The 20340-nt window shown below is 42.0% G+C and overlaps 1 protein-coding gene across 2 annotated transcripts in view; it reads left to right on the forward strand.

Annotated features, from left to right (window-relative positions):
• The window catches only part of LOC137255196 (polycomb complex protein BMI-1-A-like), a 94245-nt gene extending 74279 nt beyond the window's left edge, over window positions 1-19966 (forward strand). The window contains exons 3-10 of one of the 2 annotated variants that reach the window (XM_067792605.1): window positions 14181-14277; window positions 14873-14928; window positions 15613-15660; window positions 16611-16713; window positions 17531-17576; window positions 17905-18003; window positions 18731-18811; window positions 19144-19966. In XM_067792605.1, the coding sequence (XP_067648706.1) occupies window positions 14181-14277; window positions 14873-14928; window positions 15613-15660; window positions 16611-16713; window positions 17531-17576; window positions 17905-18003; window positions 18731-18811; window positions 19144-19893 (1280 nt within the window). In that variant the 3' untranslated portion in view covers window positions 19894-19966. The remainder of the gene's footprint in view (window positions 1-14180; window positions 14278-14872; window positions 14929-15612; window positions 15661-16610; window positions 16714-17530; window positions 17577-17904; window positions 18004-18730; window positions 18812-19143) is intronic. The other variant, XM_067792606.1, reaches the window with a different exon arrangement.
• Window positions 19967-20340: the final 374 nt, after the last annotated feature.

Genomic DNA, 20340 nt, shown 5'->3' on the forward strand with positions numbered 1-20340 from the left:
CAATGATATGAAAGAAAAGGTCGGTGCATTTCCGCACTTTGTGCATTTTTTATAGCGTTAGCTTTGTTGAATGCTTCTAAACGGAAAATTGTTTCAGCAAAATATACCCTTAAACTGATTGGAGCATTAAAGGACTTTAACTGCAGACTCCCAGTCTGATGGAATTAGCTCTACAATGATCCATTTCTTCTCAAGTGTCACATATAGCAAGAAAGAAGACAAAATAGTCCCATTCATCAGACGTTCGGTGTCACGGGACAAATTATGGTTATTTGATAGCCGATATAAAGTCAATGATTGCCCTTCGCCGACAGCTCGAAAACCACAATTTTTCATAAACGACATAATCTTACACATCAGACTTGACTGATTGGAAGTTTTCCTATAAATAATTGCATAATTATATCCTGTAATAAGAATGATCGTTTCCGGTATGCGCACAAGTTATCTTTGTCCGTCTTCCCTTGTTGTGTAGGTTTTATAGAGTTACGGAGGTGCCAATCCCCACTAACCCGTACCCCTACACCTAGTAATTTCTACCCGGGTTTCATTGTTAACATCGGATTCCTTAATACTGCTTAACACAAATCTGAAAGTCGTTGAGGAATGGCTCGGTGTGACGTTGCATTATTGAAAAATGTCCTGGTGCTTAATACCCTCTTAATAAGCACCAAATCCTTAAACGGGGTGGTGCAAAAATGTCAACGGTTTGTGAAATGTACGCACAAGCAAGCTGATACATGAAACGTATTCAAAGTAGAAAAATACTGTGAATATGTATATATGTAAATTAATACTTTGAGTGCGTGTACACGACGTGTTCTGTCTCCATTAACTGCTCATTTCAGCTGCCAGCTCGAGTTGCTGCCTGGAAGAAATATGTGCAGTTAATTCTATGCGTAGTTAAATTACCACATCAAGATGAACGAACAAACAGAATATGCATGAAAAGTGTTCTCGTGAAAACAAGCATCTGAGTAAACAGACACAAGGCACTTGATTCTATGATGAAATTGACATAGTGAATGCGTGCACATGCTTAACCTGACCACGTGACCAGATGAGTTAGCTCTCGCAATGCATGCTGACTGGACTTGATTGAAATAAATCTTTTGTTGGCTATGGTAATTAGAACGAATTAAACAATTTACCATCTCATTTCGATAGTCAATTGAGCGCGAAACACGACACGTGTTTTATGAAGGCCTCGTGACGTGTCGAAGTCAGATGCGGAATGTGTACTGAATTAGAATGAATTCTGGTTGAGTGTTTAAAGTGTACAGTCCCTTGGATGAAAGGATAGGGTGAGGGGTGGGGGTTAGTGTGGTGGGTGGAGAGGAGGGTTGTTGGTGGAGGTGAGGGTTGGAGTTGTCGAGGGTCAGGGGTGGGGGTTAGGGTGGTGGGTGGAGAGGAGGGTTGTTGGTGGAGGTGAGGAAGGGAGTTGTCGAGGGTCAATATTGTTAAAGGGATGAATGATTCCGAATGACTTTCAGTGAGTGACTCGGGTTTTAGGCCGCTTTAAGTAATATTCTAGTAACACAAGGCTTTGCATACAGTACGGGTGTGGGGAATTAAAAAAACACACGGGTTTCGATCGGGACAAGCTCATCCTATGTGCTACCTGTTGCCCCAAAAGGACAGAAAGTTCGATTGGTGGAATGTCCTAACCCCTTAGGACAAATAAATATCGCCCCCTTCGTCGAGGCAGGATCCGCTGACAGCTATCAATACCCGTCTCCTCACTGTAGGTTCTTGTTTTTCTCTCACGTTTTCTCCCAGACTGAATTGGCACGTCATCGGTCTTCAGAAATCTTGCTCTGAATTATTAATACGCTGCTTAACAACAAAGATACGAGCCGTGTTCGTTTATTGAAAGATTTAACAACCGCTTTGTTTTATCGAAACCAAGTAGCGTCGTTTAATGTCTCTGTGAAGCATTTAACGGTGACATTTGCCCAATCATCAATTAACAGTATGTCCCGCGTTCCCATGGGAAAGCTACCTTCGACATAGAACCGAACATTAAATTAATTATTCAAACACAATTGAGATATAAACTTGACACTATGCAAACGTTTGCTGTTAGCCCTAAAATCTCGTTAGTGTTATATTGACTACTGTTGGCGTTTATTGTCAGTGCTTCCGATATCTACCTTAATTCTGCCCCCATGACTACAGGAGACGCAAGGGGTTCGGGGGACACCATGTAAGTAACCTCTCCCCGGTCTCTTCTAGCCTCTCCATTCTACCAAAAAAAATAAAATGTGGTGATATAGTTCTCGTGAGATCTCGTGCGAGATTGCTGACCTTTCCGGTTGCAGTTTATGCAAATGAGTGTTCGGCTGACGTCATGGTCCGTGCTGACGCCATGACAAAGGGCTCGGGTGACCCCTTACCCCCAGATTTAAATCAAGCTTCGCTGAACCTCATCCCGAATTAAATACGGTTTATGAGGGGTCGTCTCAAACGGCATACGAGATTTAATGACAGACACGTACGCGTTTTCCCTTGGGAAATGTGTAATAGCATCCATATCTATTGAGGTAATGTTTTATTCATTCTTAGAAAGTATCTTTAAATATTCTTGTGTGAGAATAGATTGAGTTCTTTACCTAACATATATTGATGTCATGAAGCGCGAAAATGTCGCCTTTATGGATAGTTTGTATGTTAGTACTGATCCTCAAAATGAACATAAACTTTGATTTTGTGTATGAGAGTAATTCCATTTTATGACTTGTAGGACGTTTTAATGCTATTGCATGTTTACGTCACTGACCACAAGGGTACAGAATTGTCTTCAAATATTATAAAATAATAAGCGGTCCCTTTTGAGATGCCCCCTTGCGCGTACGCAGCCCTCTCACACCCGTCCCTCTCCGCGCCCTTGTCTATTGCACCCCTGGGATTCTACATAGCGCCAGTCGTGCGGGTATCACTCACTCTCCAGCCTTGTGATATTTCACACAGTGTGTTTATAACTGTCAATCAAACTCCGATCTTCACCGATTCAGTGATTACTTCCTTTTGTCCGTCTAACAAGGCGGTAGTGGTGTAATTTCACCACGTGTAATTGTATATTGCTGTCATTGTGTTGGAGAAGAGTGTTCATGACTCTGGTGAGATTGTTTACACTGTTTTTGTCAACTCCAGCTCCAAGCCCTAAACGTGTCTCTTAGTAACAACTCCCGTATTCAGTCACGCAAGGGTGTGGCCTCCGTGCCAGAGGGTCGGGGTTCGACACCCGAGAACCCTGGAGTCATATAACCTATCTTACAAAACAGATCTATGACATTAATCTGTACAACGGCAAACTAATCTGGGTTATATTAATCACACACAATGACTCACGAAGTGGCATGTTTCATGTTCAAAAACCCGATCTACATGATTTATTTCAGGCATACGTAATCCACGTTCAGTGATTGTTCATGTGTTCCCTGAACACAATAAAATGAGCCCGCCATCAAACTCTGCCGAAATGTACTTATTTACGCCACATGTTATTACGATCACAGCTCAGCTTGGCTGATGGTTGGGTGAGCGATAAGCATGTTGTATGGCGTTCCTGTGTTGCTCAACGGGGTAATCTCCCTTGTTTCTTGATCTACTGGGTGGTCTCTCCTTTGTTCGGTAAAAATTATCACGTATTTGTAGACGTGCCAACTTTGGCGTTTAAGTGAGTTGGTCAGTGTGGTTAAATCGCAGCGATCCGTTCTGCAGAGTTACGTGCCTTGGGCATACCAGGAACCGGTTAACATGGGTTCGATCCTCTGCTCGCCTTGATTACGCGGCTAGTTCTGTCAGCACCGTACCTGTGGCTCTGAGTTTCACAAAGTAGTTAAATGTCAGAGATCGGTCTGTCTCGCGTCTGTCGTTCCTCCCACGAGCTGACGGTCGGTGATATGACGGGGAAACTGTTCTTCTTTCACTCTCATCACTGCAACTGTCAGGGGTGGTACTAGCCCAGTGTTTAAAGCGTTCGCTCGTCACTCGGAAGGGCCGGACTCGATTCCTAACAGGGCTAAAATGCGTGAAGAACATTTCTTAAACTCCCCATTTGTCCTGAACGTTTATGTAGTGACCATTCAAAGTCGTGCGTGTGAAAACCAAGTTTCATGTGCAGATGGGCAAATGGATCGCTGACGTAGCCTTGCTTTAGTTAACGATTCCTCCGCCCTTCGTTATATTTCTAGAATATTGTAACATGTACACACATTCTCATGTCACTGTCTCTCTGGTACGCCTTAATGCAGTCAATATCGATGTGGCAACACTACATCCACGAGTGTCACTTTCAACGGGCAGCTGCCAATCATCCTTCTCGCACCTGTCATGATATTCCCACACTTCGTCTCACAGAAACTAAATCAGCAAAAAAATTAACATATGTGTATGCATTCTAGTTTGGATTCGTTTAATAACCGAAACTTGATAAAGATACATTTTTGTTCGCCCGGAGTGATAGATATGTTTAATTGTGTGTATTAATTGCATGTTGATGAAGAGTGGTATTAAAATCAGTTGGGCAGGCTCTTTTGCAAAGTGTAAATATTCTTAACTGAAACAGGATTAAAATTTTCAACATTTTTCAGCTTCGTCCCTCACGAAACATAGTCCCACTTGTCTCCTCTTATTTGAGACAGAATTTCAACATTATATACATGTGAACCACCCATTCAGAAATAATGCTTTCGCCGCCCCACCCTTCTGTAAAATATTCATTCGCCAACATTTGACAAGCTAGCACACCTTTCTTGTGCTGCACGCGCTCTCCGTGCACAAGGCTGGTAATCCACATTGTGACCTGTCAATCAAATGTAACCTGCGCCGCGCCTACAGGTCAGTGACCTACTTCCGCCAACAGCCAGTTCACAGTGATATAATTATTAAAACATGCATAAGGTAAACAGACTGAGTTACAATCTACAATGACTCTATAACGGGGCGATTAGGGTATAACGCTATTTATTGCCAATATTTATGCTACATTATATTTAGATATGTCTTCGTTATTTATGAGACTATGTTTGGCGTTGCTCTGTTTTACCCCGAAAGTAAATGTAAAGTTAAAACACATGTGACTTCTAAGGTTCGGCCAAACACGCTTTTAAAATGGATCATTTTCAATTTGTACACCAAGAGTTAACGATAATTACTTCGATTTCAAAACATTGTTTATCGTAACATTTTGAGACATTTCCATTGTTTAATAATCACATCTGGATGGAAAACTGCTCAATGTTCAATATTTCGAGTGTTACGTTACCATTGTTTTAGGAAATAATTGAATTATGTGTTTTGTCGTTGCTGTATTTCGTAAGCTGAAATGTGTGCTCTTGAGTTGATTCGATTTTCTGTGTTTTTTATGTCATAATTACGATAGTTATTTATTGATAAAGGTTTGATCTGCTCTTTTGGTTGTTTTTGTCAATAATGAAGCATGCGACTTTAAGGGTAACAGCTTCTCGTTTATCGCAGAGCTGAAGGCGACAAACAAGACGTTGTTATCCACAAAGTCGTACGCTTCATTACATATGGCTGTTTAAAATCTGACCACTCAATAATGGTGGAGCTAATGTTGCATCGTGTTGTATAAGGACGTTCGGGTTACAAGTAGGGTATCTATTTACTCGTGAGACGCCCCCTACCCTCATTAACATCCTCACTGGTCCCTCCCCGTAGCCCTTATGGCCCTGAGGCCCAGGTCCATTTGAAATAGAATATCATTGACGTCGTAACGCGACACACACAAAGTTAATAAGAACCTCACATCTCGACTTTATCGCATTCACCTCTGACCTTTCACCTTCGAAAATCTACAACCCAAGGGCATAAAATAAATCATGGTCACTATTCGGGATCTTTAGCAACAAGACGTTAATTTGCAACAACAAAGCCCTGCTAACGTTCGCAATTGGCGAAATATTATCCGCTGTATAAACTTAACCATACACTGAACAATCCCGCTTCTCAACAGGTATTACCAGATCAAAGACTGTAAATCGACCATACCTAAACAATTTGACCTTTCAAGTTGCCGACAGGTGCCCTCGTATGTCATAAACGCGGGTTCGTAAACTCCAAACACTGCCAAGCTAGTGGAGAGTTAATGATGAGGTGATGAGATTATGGTGTCAGCGAAGCCTTTTAGACGTGTGAGGAGAGCACATGCAGCGTGGGATAATAAGCGAAAGTTTATTGGACGATATCTTCTTCAACGTAAACTGTCATCTAGATATTGCAAATACCCCTTCACCTTATCACGCTGCTTTTAGAAATAAACAAACAATTGTAATTAAACATGACAATCACCATGCCGACATCAAAGGAGTTTTGAAGGACAGGTGTCTAGATGGCGAAGTCATGTTAGCATGACGTTGAGGTAGTATCACCAGGACCTTGATTAAAGTGTTGAAATATCAAAGTTCATTTAGTTTGTGAATATAATTGAAGAAACTGCACGCCTTGTTGGTACCTTATACATCTGTATATGTATGAAAGTACAGGTCGTTATATCACTGGTAATAATACCGATGTGACGTTGAATTTTAACTCACTCACTCACATATGGTAAATACATTTCATTCCCTCTTGTGTGATATAAATCTCATATCAGTGTTTGACACTGTCATCGGTTTAAAAGTTGCAGGACGTCGAAATGTGCTTCGGTTGATTCGATTGGATTATTGGCAGACACGTGACAATATTGGCGTAAGGACTAATCCGATTGGATAGTTCTGTTGCCTACGTGGTTATCTCTGCCAGATGGTAATTTGTTTTAGAATATTCCAGCTAAGTTTGACTCTTAGCGTCTGTATAAACAAGCATATTTGACTGAAATAGCCATAGATTAGATAGATGCGTTCCGGGAACAGGTGATTGGAGACATACCTCGAGATCGGGGATACATCGCGATTCATCTGACCCTCACATAGTGGAGTCTGATTAATTGCTGAATCAGCACTCCACAACAGAACGTAGCACGGATGTCGACCATCTTACTGTTCGTGCAAGGCCAGTTGTGGAATCTTTATTGTGGTTACTGATAAAACCAAATTAAAATCTTGAATTATTTGAAATGGGATGCTGATGGTTCACATAATTTGGGATTGTAAAACATGAAAGACCGTTGTTATTACATTGGCATTTCGGAAATGACATTTTTAGTGCGATGGTTAATATTATTGTGTGTACACCACCCTCCACCAACACCTTGTCTCTTGAAACAAGGACGTAAGAAACGTCTTTTCGAATTGATAAGGGACCTCAACAAGGAGGGAGAGCTTCAGAGCCTGAGAAAATGTAGACTTGATTTATTTAGAGCTTTAGCATCACAAGACTGTCTGGTCAGTACGGAAAACAATGCAGATCGTGGACTGTGAGACAGACGGACAGCGTCCATGTGTCCACCATGTCCAGTGATCCCAGGGAGTGTTGGTTTCAGGGCAACAGTGGTCACTTGTTTGACATTCAGTTTGAACAAGATCACTTTATTGACCAAGAGCTGGTTCGAGTAGAATGACTGCTATTATATTACTACTGACACAGCTTGTACAACCACGGGTGTTCCGTCATCTGGAGCGTCTCAATGGCTTGTACATATTTGCTTAACCAGACATGCCAGTATCCCTTTGGCCTGGGTTCGAATCCCTAGTTCTCCGAGATAATGACCCTGTATACCTCAGCACCATATATACATTTGTGGATTTCACCAACGTCGTACACCACAACGTCTGTCTTTCCTGCGACGTAAAGTCGAACTCAGCTTTTATGACAAGTTGGTACACCGTCAAAATGAAATACCCACTTATCTATGGTCTCGAATGGATAGCTTAGTGGTTAAAGCGTCAGTTCGTCACGTCGAAGACCCGGGTTCGATTCCCCACATGGAGATGGAGACTGAATCTTTGTTGAGATTTTGAACTCTGTTTGCCTCGGATTGTGTTTCATTGGGAATAGTGATTGAGTTAAGTCTTACTCCGCATTCGGCAGTATACCAGCTATATGTCGACTGTCTGTAAGTAAACGGGTCTGGACCAGACGATCCAGTCGTCAACACCATGAGCACCCATCTGCGCAATTGGCAACTGATTACATGTGTCAACCAAGTCAGCGAGCTTGACCACCCGAGTAGCCTCTTACGACGGTATGGCAAATATGAGTTGCTGAATGCCTATTCTACGCCGGACCTTCACGGGTTTCATTGGGAATGCTTGCTTGTACTATCCGTTCCTGGGAATATAGTTGTCACAAAAGCAGATTATTGAGGATTTGGCTGTTTTAGGCTGTAATACAGAAACAAATATACCCCCCCCCCAATAATAATAAAAACAACAACAACAACAAAACCGCCCATGGTAGATAAAGATATAGGGGTAGTCTTGAGCATGTGGATTTCCAATGTTTCTGAAAATAAAGAAAGAAGAAAGTCTCAGCGCTCCTTCCATTGTATACAGTGTATGTTTTTGTTTTACTATGAACTGTTGTTTCCTGTAAAATACGTTCATTTCAGAGTCTAGTTGTCAGTCTAGGCAGTATTGTGAACTATTACATGTTCGTGCTATCAACCATTTGTTTTCTTTCCAGTGTCATTTTCTGCATAGATAGTTAAAATAGGTGAACTAATTGCATTATTCCATTAGCTGACACGCCTACTCTTGTCAACCACTACAGACCCGCGAAGGCACGGGGTAGAATAGGCCTTCAACAACCCATGCTTGCCATGAAAGGTGACTATGCTTGTCGTAAGAGGCGACAAACAGGATCGGGTGGTCAGGCTCGCGGACTTGGTTGGCACATTGATATCGGTTCCCAATTGCTCAGATCGATGACAGTCAAGTTGATCACTGGATTATCTGGTTCATTTATTTACAGACTGCCGCCATATTGCTGGAATATTGCTGAGGGCGGCATGAAACTAAACAGACTCACTCATAACCATTGTTCATCGCGATACAAAAGACTTCAAGTGTATCTTTGTAGCCTCAAAGAAAAGCGTCTCTTGAGATATTTCAGTCGCACGCACTGAGATAATCTCGAGCCAAGGTGAAATGTAACACTACGCATATTCATGCTGTCTGTCTTAGTAGTGTCTGAGCGACAACACTTCATGTCAGTGATTCGACAAAGCAGGCGACTCTATTTGACCACAGCACTTCTTCCATTCACACGGCACGTCCACACGGGAAGTGAGTACGCCGACGTTATGTGGACGACCTTTCCATGTTTACTAACGCTTGGTGAAAGGTCACAGAGGTCATGTGGGTGTCGACGCGGGGGCGTCTCACAGAAGGATGTACTCCTTGCAGTTTGCTGTGTGAATTCTGTGTCATACTAAATGAAAATTCAAATGAAAACATTTGGCTAGCGATCTTGAATCATGGCCTGTGCTGTCTGATAATTGAAAATGTGAACTGGTTTGAGAGGAGGTTACGGTTTGAACTTTGCGCACTGATTGTGTAATCTAATCTTTGATCTTGACTCCGGAGAAGGTAGATCCCGGGTCTCGGCGACACAGGGACTGTTACGACGTCCTTGAGGGTTGTCGCTCCAACGTCCTAGATGCTATTTGAAGAAGTAGTATCGGACAGTGAGAGGGATGGGGCAAGGTGTCGCTGTTGGGTGGTGAGGTGGGGTAGGCGAGTGTAGTAACACGTTGCCTGTGAGTAGGAGTGAGGGCAAGGTTTTGATGTGCGGCAAGAGGGTGGGACAAGTGCTGCTTGGTGCTAAGCGGGTGGAGCAAATGTTGTTTGATGGTGGGGCAAGTGTTGTTTGATGGTAAGCGGGTGGGATAAATGTTGCTTGGTGCTAAGCGGGTGAGGCAAGTGTTGCTTGTTCACGGAGCAAGTGTTGCTTGGTGGTAGGCGGGTGGAACAAGTGTTGTTTGATGGTGGAGCAAGTGTTGTTTGGTGGTAAGCGGGTGGAGGAAGTGTTGTTTGGTAGTGGGGCTAGTGTTCTTTGATTGTGAGGCAAGTGTTGTTTGATGGTGGAGCAAGTGTTGTTTGAGGATGGGGCAAGTGTCGCTTGGTGATAAGCAGGTGGAGGAAGTGTTGTTTGATCATGGGACAAGTGTTGTTTGATGGTGGAGCAAGTGTTGCTTGGTGGTAAGCGGGTGGGGCAAGTGTTGTTTGATGGTAGGGCAAGTGCTTCTTGGCGGTAAGCGGGTGGAACAAGTGTTGTTTGGTAGTGGGGCAAGTGTTCTTTGATTGTGGGGCAAGTGTTGTTTGATGGTGGAGCAAGTGTTGTTTGAGGATGGGGCAAGTGTCGCTTGGTGGTAAGCAGGTGGAGAAAGTGTTGTTTGATGGTGGGGCAAGTGTTGTTTGATGGTGGAGCAAATGTTGCTTGGTGGTAAGCGGGTGGGGCAAGTGTTGTTTGATGGTAGGGCAAGTGTTGCTTGGTGGTAAGCGAGCGGGGCAACTGTTGTTTGATGGTGGGACAGCCGTTGTTTGATGGTAAGCGGGTGGGATAAATGTTGCTTGGTGGTAGTCGGGTGGGGCAAGTGTTGCTTGTTCACGGAGCAAGTGTTGCTTGGTGGTAGGCGGGTGGAGCAGGTGTTGTTTGATGGTGGAGCAAGTGTTGTTTGTTGGTGGGGCAAGTGTTGTTTGTTGGTGGGGCAAGTGTTGTTTGAGGATGGGAAAAGGGTCGCTTGGTGGGGAAATGGTGTAAGAGCATATTATTAGGTGGTAGGAGGATGGGGCATTGTTTTTCTGGAGAGGGGAGGGCGTAACTTCTTGGATGGAAACAGTAAACTTTACTCCTTATTATCATTCGTCATACACCTCACCCCACAGGGATCCAGCACGTTCTCAGATTCCGCGATATGTATGTAAATTTACTGCGGAAGCCACGGACTAGCAGTAATGTGAGAAAAGCCCTTGATCATCAATTTTCATAAAGGTGTACTTAGCACCCAGGTGCAAAGGGTCCACGGAGTAAGCTAAACCGGCGATCTGGATCGGCCGGAGATGGGAGAATGGTTCTCACGCCAACATCACCTTCACGCGCCATCGGAAAAGGTTTCATCAGAAAAGAGTTTGACTTCGTGTTGTTTTAGAGAGGAAACCACAGCCTCTGTGTCCGAAGAGGTCTCTTTACACCAGTCACAGATTGTTATGTTCATTTTCGATCAAGGGACGTTTAACTCGCTCCTTCGTCATTGTAAGACCGAAACAAAATACGTCTACTCTAAATTTCTTTTTTGTTTATGATCCGATATTACGTGCATGCGTGAGTGACGTTTGTTGGTGTGTGCGCGTGCGTGCTTTCGTGCGCGCATTTGTGTTTGCGTGTGTGAATGAGTGCGTGTACAAGTGCGAGACGAATGGCGGTTCTGTGTACCCGATTCACACATCATGCTCACTCTGGGACGACCAGTCCCTCCTCTAGCCAAGGTAAGAACATCTGTAGCGTCTGTCGTGACTCGAACTCGTACCCCCCGCTGTCCCGGCAGACGCTTAGCCCGCTAGACCACAGATTCGGTGATCCTCCATCACGCTTATTCACAATGATGCAACTGCAATACTAGAAGCGGTTTTACAGCTCCCTCACTAACTCAGTGGCCTCCCAGACAAATGGTTTTGACGTTTCATAGAAAAAACTCACACTTACACTTATATACTTATAAAACATCGAGGACCATATATATCTGTAAATGTTGGTGCATAACGGATTTGCTTGAGACGTGAGTGTAAGTAGGAAAACAGACATTTCTCTGAAAAGACATGCAGCGATATGTTTATTTATCTTTCAGTTATGTAAAACGCTTTGATTCCATTGGCCAATAACATTTTAACTACCGGCTCCGGTGACACTGCTACAAAGAGGCGTGCATATGAAATTATTACCTTCAAGAGAAACATACAACTTCTGGTATTTAAATTACACTAGGAATCACCTAAAACACAACTTTGCCTGTTCTGGTATCTTTCGGTATGGACTTACAGTGACAAATTATCAAAAATTATGATGTTTATTTTATTTTATTTTATTTGTTTATTTATTTGTTTGTTGGTTGGTTGGTTTGTTTGTTGTTTGTTTGTTTGTTTGTTTTTTGTTGTATATAAGCTTTGAGATGTTTTCATCACTGGTAACAGCTGGACAAGGTTAACATTGATTTAACTGCAGTTTTTCATTCATATACTGTTCGCGGTTATTTATCCCCTTATACGAAACGGAATTTGTTTCTGATGATAGCCAGGACTCTGTCTTCTCCAGCACTGCCGTTCTTTATTTACATACATATTTTACTGTTATAGCGTTAACAATGAAGGTGATTATGATGTTGGAAATTGCTCTGGAGAATTTGTGTAATTTAGAGACATATTTGCTCCATGTGGTGAGATTGCCCCGCAATTCATTCCCTCCTTATTCGCCTGAAGTTTGGGAACATATAATTAAATTACCATTGATTGATCCGACTCTTAAACCTTCTGAGCTGTGCAAATAATTACTTTCTACCAAGCGACCGGAGGTACGGGCCTGTCTTAACATTTCTCCAGTCACTGGTCCACTTCAAGCCCTTAGAATCTTTTCAGCAATTTTCCTAGCTCTAATATCACCTCGTCGCTCTATTTCCCTTGGTACAACCTTGCTGACGGTGCTAATCGATAAAGGAAATTACATTCGGGAGAAAAGAACACTAGCCCGACCCAATTTGTGCCCTGCAAGAGGTCGTCTAAAGAATTGACTGGTGCACCCCGAACATGTTCTCGCATGCGCTCACACCAACTGAATTTAAGATGTAATAAATAATATATCATATCCGTTTGTTATCGGGGGTTCATTATTTCCCATCTTATTGCGGATGTTGAAAAATGTATTATCATGCGTGCGGAAATTCTATTATTTCTTGGAGTGTTAGTATTTATTCTTTTAACAAAAAACGCGCGTTCCTGCCCAAAGGTCACATTTCATTTTGCTGGCTTCCTTGATCTGACGCACGGTGCAGCAGGCACGAGCTTGCAGCTTTGCCCTCACCAACAAAAACTCAGGTTCGATTCCCGAAATGAAATTGTCTCTTGAAGCGTAATATCTTCTCTCTATCGTCATAGCAACGAAATATTGCGTTGAAGCATCTAAAATCACTGCACGTATTTTGAGTGCTATATGTTTAAAACTTTATCTTCTTCCTCGAAATTACTCTCTTGTAATGCGTTCGAGTGGATAAGCAAAATGTATGATAAATCACGCAAATGGTTGGTAATTCCTTTTATTTATTCTATTCTGAAATGTTTGAAAAGTTCTTTTTTGGCTTCAATTATGACTGTTGAGTAGCGACATTTGTTGGCGATTTCACGTCAGCTGAGAAGTTAAGGAAGATTTATGTCAGAAGCATGTCACGGAAATAGACAGCATGTCAAATTCACATCACGTTAACACCACGTGGGCGAGATAGTAATTTCACCTGAGTTATATTTCACTTGCCCTGTTTTATATTGCCTTTTAAACTTAAACAGTTGAGTGGGAGAATGGAATCTATTTCAGCATTTATGTAAATTTGCGATGTTAATATGCAAATCTTGTTCTCAGAGGTAATTTTCGACCGTAAAGTATATGGCACTGCCACCGAAATATGTTCAGTCCAGTCCGGATGTTGTATTTCATCTAACCGATTGTATACACCATTGTTGTGCATTTCGTCTATACATCATTATACAGTACAGGTATACACTGTTTGTATATTTATTGTATGAACAAAGTTGTATATTACAACTGTTGTACATCACTCTGTACATCACTTTTATAAACTATGTTGTAAATTTCATTTATACACTGGGGCGCTTGAGTAGCCTAGTGCTTAAAATTTGTTCGCTCGTCAGCCCAAGACGTTCAATTCCCCACATGGATACAATGCGTGAACCATTTTTTGGTATCCCCCGTCGCGATATTACTGGAATATCGTTGAAAGCGGCATAAAACCAAACTCACCCATTCATAAATATCCTACGTTTTATGTGACTATTTCAGTTGTTGTACATATAACTCAATTCCCCACATGGATACAATGCGTGAATCATTTTTTGGTATCCCCCGTCGCGATATTACTGGAATATCGTTGAAAGCGGCATAAAACCAAACTCACTCACTCATCCGAAGTTTTTTTGTGACCAGTTCAATGGTTGCACATATTACTCCTAACATACTCTGTTCTCACTGCGGCGTGCTTCTCTGTGTTTCAGTCTGCAAGACGTGTATTGTCCGGTACCTTGAGACCAGCAACTATTGCCCCATCTGTGAAGTCCTCATCCACAAGACACGACCGTGGCAGAATATAAGGTGAACAAGTATAGCCTGGTGGTGAAAGTGTTCGCTTGTCATGTCTCGGGCCTAAATGCCGTTAGTCTGAACAGCCCCTGAACCACAGTGTTTTCCATACTGCCTATCCCTCTCTGCAGTGCTAAAACCCTATATAAAGCAAGTCTAGACTTCGTTTTCAATTGAGATGGGCGGGTTTTTTTATTATCAAAATGATATATATTGAGTGACTAAGCGACCGTAACACTGTGTCAATCATGATCTTACAGCTTATCCTCACGTGAAGGGGGGTAGGATATTGTCGCTGAAGTTATGAAATAACCAATAACTGATTAATACTCGGTTCTGATCCTAAACCAGTGATTGATTACCAGTATGGACACTGATCTACGTAGGGATTGATAAAACACAAACGTTTAGGTCGTATCGTCCATGATATTGTAAATTCGGTTTTTTGGAGACAGTTAAAGAACTTGTAAATTTTTATTTGCATTTTCATAAAGACTCAGAATGAGATTTGATTGATTGATTGATTATTTGTTTAGTGTTCTCGAAAGAAAAGTTTTATCTTGTACAAAATGTGTGCCGAAAATTTAGAGTGACATGTTTATTTCAGATATGATGAAACGCTACAGAATATAGTATATAAAATGGTGCCAGGACTGTTTAAAAGTAAGTATATATGTCAGATAATATGTGCTATACATTTCCCGACTGCTTGAAAACTGTGATACATACACCATCAGTTTCTGAACACTAATCTCAGAACACTGATAGATCCAGCAGTAATCTCTGAACACTGTGATATATCCAACTCTAACCTCTAAATACTGTGATATATCAGCACTAATCTCTGAACACTGTGATATATCCAACACTAATCTCTGAACACTGTGATATATCCAACACTAATCTCTGAAATCTGTGATATATCCAACACTAATCTCTGAACACTGCAATATATTCAACACTAATCTCTGAACACTGTGATATATTCAACAATAATCTCTGATTACTGTGATACATCCAACACTCATCTCTGAATAAAGTGATATATCCAACACTAATCTCTGAACACTGTGATATGTCCAAGACTAATCTCTGAATACTGTGATATATTCAACACTAATCTCTGAACACTGTATATCTTATCTCAAATCGACGAGATGTAAGTAAACATCATTTAGTCCCACACATTGTGATATAGACACAATGTATCATCGATACGTAAGGGCATATCAACCATACAAACTAGCCTCCATGACTGAATGAAATATACATCTGGCTACACTGGTACATGCACGCTTGTAGAGAGTGATTGATTGTCATTGACACGTTAACTCATGTACATTTCAGATGAAATGAAAAGGCGGCGAGAGTTCTACGAACAAACCCCGTGCTATGGTAGGGATTGTTTATTTCTCTGTCTTTATTGACTTCTTTTGAAATACACGCCTTTCAAGAATAAGTACACTTCTCGTTTGTCACAGACGACTCGGCTCCCGGTAATTCTACACCATGGATTTATATCAAGATATCTGTTTTTCCCATCCTAGTTGCTATAACTTGTGGTTCTTTCAAGAAATAATTTCGTTTCTATGGTGATTGTATCAAGACGCTCGGCAATTAATTATTCCAAATTGACACGGTGGTGACAGTTAACGCGATTTTACATTGCAGGAAGTGAAATGTAGTTCCTATTATCTGTGATGCCTCCACAGCCAACGAAGTGATATACGCCCTGTATTAAACACCTCACACAGGGCATGCGCAGTGAAATTGTAATAGTGCAACCAATGTAGAAATATTCATTGCAGATAAACAAAAAAATAAAGTATAATTAACTGTGCAAAATGATGATAAAGAAACCACTCACTTTTTTAGACTTAATTCCCGAAACAGCTTCCGATGGAAGCTCTGCGTTCTGCAGAAAGTGAATAAAGCTGAGCTGACATTTTGTCGATTTCAAATTCTTTAATCGGATTTCATGGACGTTTCTTGGGGCGGTGGTTATTTGGCAATGATTCAGACCAGGCGTCTTAGGTGTGGAAATTCTCTGTGAGTTACGTCCCTTAGACGTGCCAGCAACGTGTGATCATGGGATCGTGTGCATGAATACCCCGAATACCCCGAATACGCTGAATATGCTGTTAGTGTATAACTGTTTGCCAGTACCAAGCACGCACCAGTGATTTTTCCACAGTGGTATATTTTTAAAATACATCTGCATAACTTCGGACTTTCTGCCATGCATCAGGGATACGGGTCCTGGTAGAACCAAAATGCTGGTTAAATACCCTCCACTCTCCGATTGTGTCAACTGCCGATTTCATATGTCGTTTCTTTCTCGTCAGAAGCCCGGAAACGGGAAGGCAAAGAACTGGATTTCAAAACCACAGACCGAGTGATTCACTCTCCGGACGAACAAATCAGCTTGTCTCTCGAACACTGCAGCCAGTACGTTTGTTTCACAGTGTATAAACCTTGTATATCAGTGAAAAATCATCAATTTCTGTCTCGACAATCTATTAAGAATCATCTCACCTGCACATGCCCGTAACTATTATACTTTAACTACACCGTGCCCTGTGTTCGAAATTAACGTTTTTTAGGTTGTACTTGCTTCCTGGTTCCAAAATTGGTAGCAAAATCCCCTACCTGTTATCAGCATTCTTTCGTAATTAATCCCTCCCTCCCAGTCCCATTATTGTCTTTGTTCTCAAGGGGTTTATTGGATCAAATTCTCTAAAAGGTCTGCGGGTCTGCAAGTTTGATTTTCATCATATGTTCAAGGGTATCTGTATGCAGTCTACATGTCCAGTCAAGTGGAGATCTGTCCTAATAACGACTAATCGATGAAACTAAGCTGTATCAGTAAAACAAAATACCAGGTAGCAACTTGTTGCTACTTTCAGGTAGCAAATTAGGATTTTAAATGGTAAATTGGCTCTCTCAAAACGATAATTTCGAACCCAGTGCGGTATCATGTACACTGTAGCGAGTGAGTTTAATTTTACGCCGCTTTCAACAATATTGTCAGCAATATGCATTGTGCCCTCTGGCAAATTAGTAGGGGTAGCCTTGTGGGTAAAAGTTTCGGGCGTCAGAACGATGTCTCATTTCGATTCCCCGTGGGTACATTGCGTGAAGCCCATTTCCGCCATGATGTTGCTGGAATATTGCCCAAAGCGGCGTAAAACCATACTCCCTCGCTCACTTTTGTATGATATTATGCACGGATACCTGATATACGTCGCAGTATGTCTGTTTCTAGTGGGAAGCCATCAGTCGACATCAAAGACGAAGATAAAACACAAAAGGTAGGTTCGAAAGACAACTGAACATATCTCTAACGTCAGCACGGTTTCTATGAGTTGCGTTCCTTGGTCGTTCAATGATAAACTGATCGTGGGTTTCAGTATGAGGTTCGAACAAAATAATGGAAATAAAATCTTAGTTTTCGTTAAGCAAGAGGACACGCATATGAGAACATAAAGGTTATGACCTTTTTCGAAGTTTGGCAGACCAACAAGACGACCAACAAGTCGGCATCAGCCAGTCAGAAAGCAGTGCTTTCGAGCTTTTACAGTCCATATACTTGTACTTTGAAAATAGGTATACATGTATTTTTGTTGCATTACTTTTCAGTTGTTTGATCGCCGGTATCTCATGTGTCCTGCCGCCGTCACCGTTTCACATCTAAAGAAATTCATCCGCATGAAGTATTCTCTTTCTGAGATGATTCAGGTACATTAGCTGTAGGACGTCTGTGATCGGACATTCGTTGTTGAAACACTGTACAAAATAAGTTGTTCAGTGTGACTCTCTGTGTGTCTGTCTGTGCTACTCTCTCCGTCTCTTTCTCTCTCACTCTGTATCTGTGCCTTTGTGTGTGTGCCTCCCTCACTCGTTCTGTCTGTCTCGTCTACCTGCCTCGCTCTGTCTGTCGCCTCCCCCCCCCACCCCTTCTCTTTCTGTCTCTCTGTGCAATGTGTGTGTGCAGCACGGGTGACTATTTTTGCGGTCTATTACTGCTTTACCTGCTTGGCGCATTTGTCAAGATCTGACAGGTGGGATGATTTATGTCAGGATAGCTTTTCTCCGAAATGAAGGAAGTGGAGAGTGGTGCTATATTCGCAGGATGCACTGTAGTAATCAAGTGTTTTGTAAGTGTAGAAAAAACTGTACCTCTCAATGTATCTCTTTTTTCATACAAGGAGGTTGTTGGTTTCACTTGCACTCGTTTACATTGAGACAGTGTACATGTCATGGTGACATTGACATGATAATCATTTCTGATTGACATAGATAGTCAATATCCACCCGGTCCTTATTTGGTGTGTCTGCTGTTGTCACAGTAGTTCGCCTAGATATGACACGTGGCATCATCTAATTGGAGGAAGTTCTTGATTTCGGTGGTTCACGTTAACCTTTGTGTCCATGCATTGTGACATTGACATGTTGTACATTTCAGATTGACCTTATTCACACCGACTCCCCTCTTCGTGACACGTGGTCTCTCATGGATGTGGCCTACATCTACTCATGGCGGAGGGTGAGCGTGATAGTTACCCTGAATCAGGGCAAACAGTATTTTTTCTGGAGCCCTGTATGAGGATATTAAAGATGACCTATTGGATATTTTAGTAACTGATTTACATTTAACATCCGGTTTCGGTAAACTTAAATTTATTTGTTTGTCTTGAGTACATTGTCAGAAATGCGTTCTTTCAATCGGACTTTCGACTTCCTTAACAAATGTCAATGCAGAGTATAATAATTAACCCTCGCATGGTGTCTGGATAAACGGGAACCCATTGTTTTCTGGATTTCAAATAGATTATTGTTTATATGTACTTCTGCTGAATTGTTTCATGTCTTTTGCAGCAAGGAATCCTGAAGTTGTTTTACTCTTTCTACAAGTTTCTCCCCAAAAAGCGGAAATTACCGGAACTGAGCGAAGGTTCCCGACCAACCGATGAGCCAGAAGTCCCTGCTAAGAAGCACAAAGATTCACCAGACTGCCAATCGTCGACAAAGCCAAATAATGTTGATGTTCCTTCTAAACCAAATAAACCCGACACATTTCAAAACGGAGAGACCGAAAAACCGACGGAAACAACCGAGCCGGTCTCTGGTTGTCAAAAAACGGACGAAACGTGTCACTCGTCTGCATGCTCAAAGACTGATGACGATACTGCCGAAGCAGAAAAGGAAATAGATGTCATAAACTCAAACGAGGCTGAGAAAACGGCTTCCTGTTCCGAATGGCGCGAGGCTGCTGCGCACGAAGCAGGTGTTTGTGAAAAGGAGGCTGATTCCGCCATTGATTATTCTGTCTCGGAAGGCGACACCCCAGAGAAAGACGATAAAGACTTTTCTCCTGTCCAAACACCTACAGAAAATAATGGATTCGCCCGGTCGAGTCAGTGTAGCGACTCTCCTACGGAGTACGAGAGTTCACCGGGAACTGAGAGCAGACGACCGAGCGAATCGGATCACGTGACGCCCATAAAATGGCATGGACCAAATGATTTATTAATGAATGGGCACTTCAAGGTTCCGAGTGATCACTTTCCTGGCGATATGAAATCAGATACCTACGTTATGCCGCTGGATTACTCTCAACCTTCGTAATCTGTTTCCAAAGAGACTGTTACCGAAATCAGAAAGTTGTGACACCCATTGGATATATCGCAGCTATATGGAATCTATATCATGGATATATACATAGTGTGCTGTCAATAATTTCAAAATGACGTCCAGTGTTCATATATAGCATTCATATGACGTCACAGAGTTCATTAAGGATGACGTCACGTTTCATTAAATGACGTCACGACATGTGACTCAAGACCAGTGTGTTCTGTTGGGATTATTTCATCCTAGCATTTGTTCATGTTGGAGGTATGCGTTTCACATGCCATACTATTCCTGGAGATGTGATGTTGATTTCATGTCAATTTCATTTCTTACCAAGCCCCCGACCCCTCAGCCCTTCAGCCTGGAGTTCATTTCAATACCATAATTCATGGAAACTGAAAACTACTGACCTATGTATGGATTCTTTCTCACAATTAAATG

This window comes from Haliotis asinina, chromosome 11 (genome assembly GCF_037392515.1).
Source record: "Haliotis asinina isolate JCU_RB_2024 chromosome 11, JCU_Hal_asi_v2, whole genome shotgun sequence".
NCBI classification, from domain to species: Eukaryota; Metazoa; Mollusca; class Gastropoda; order Lepetellida; family Haliotidae; genus Haliotis; species Haliotis asinina.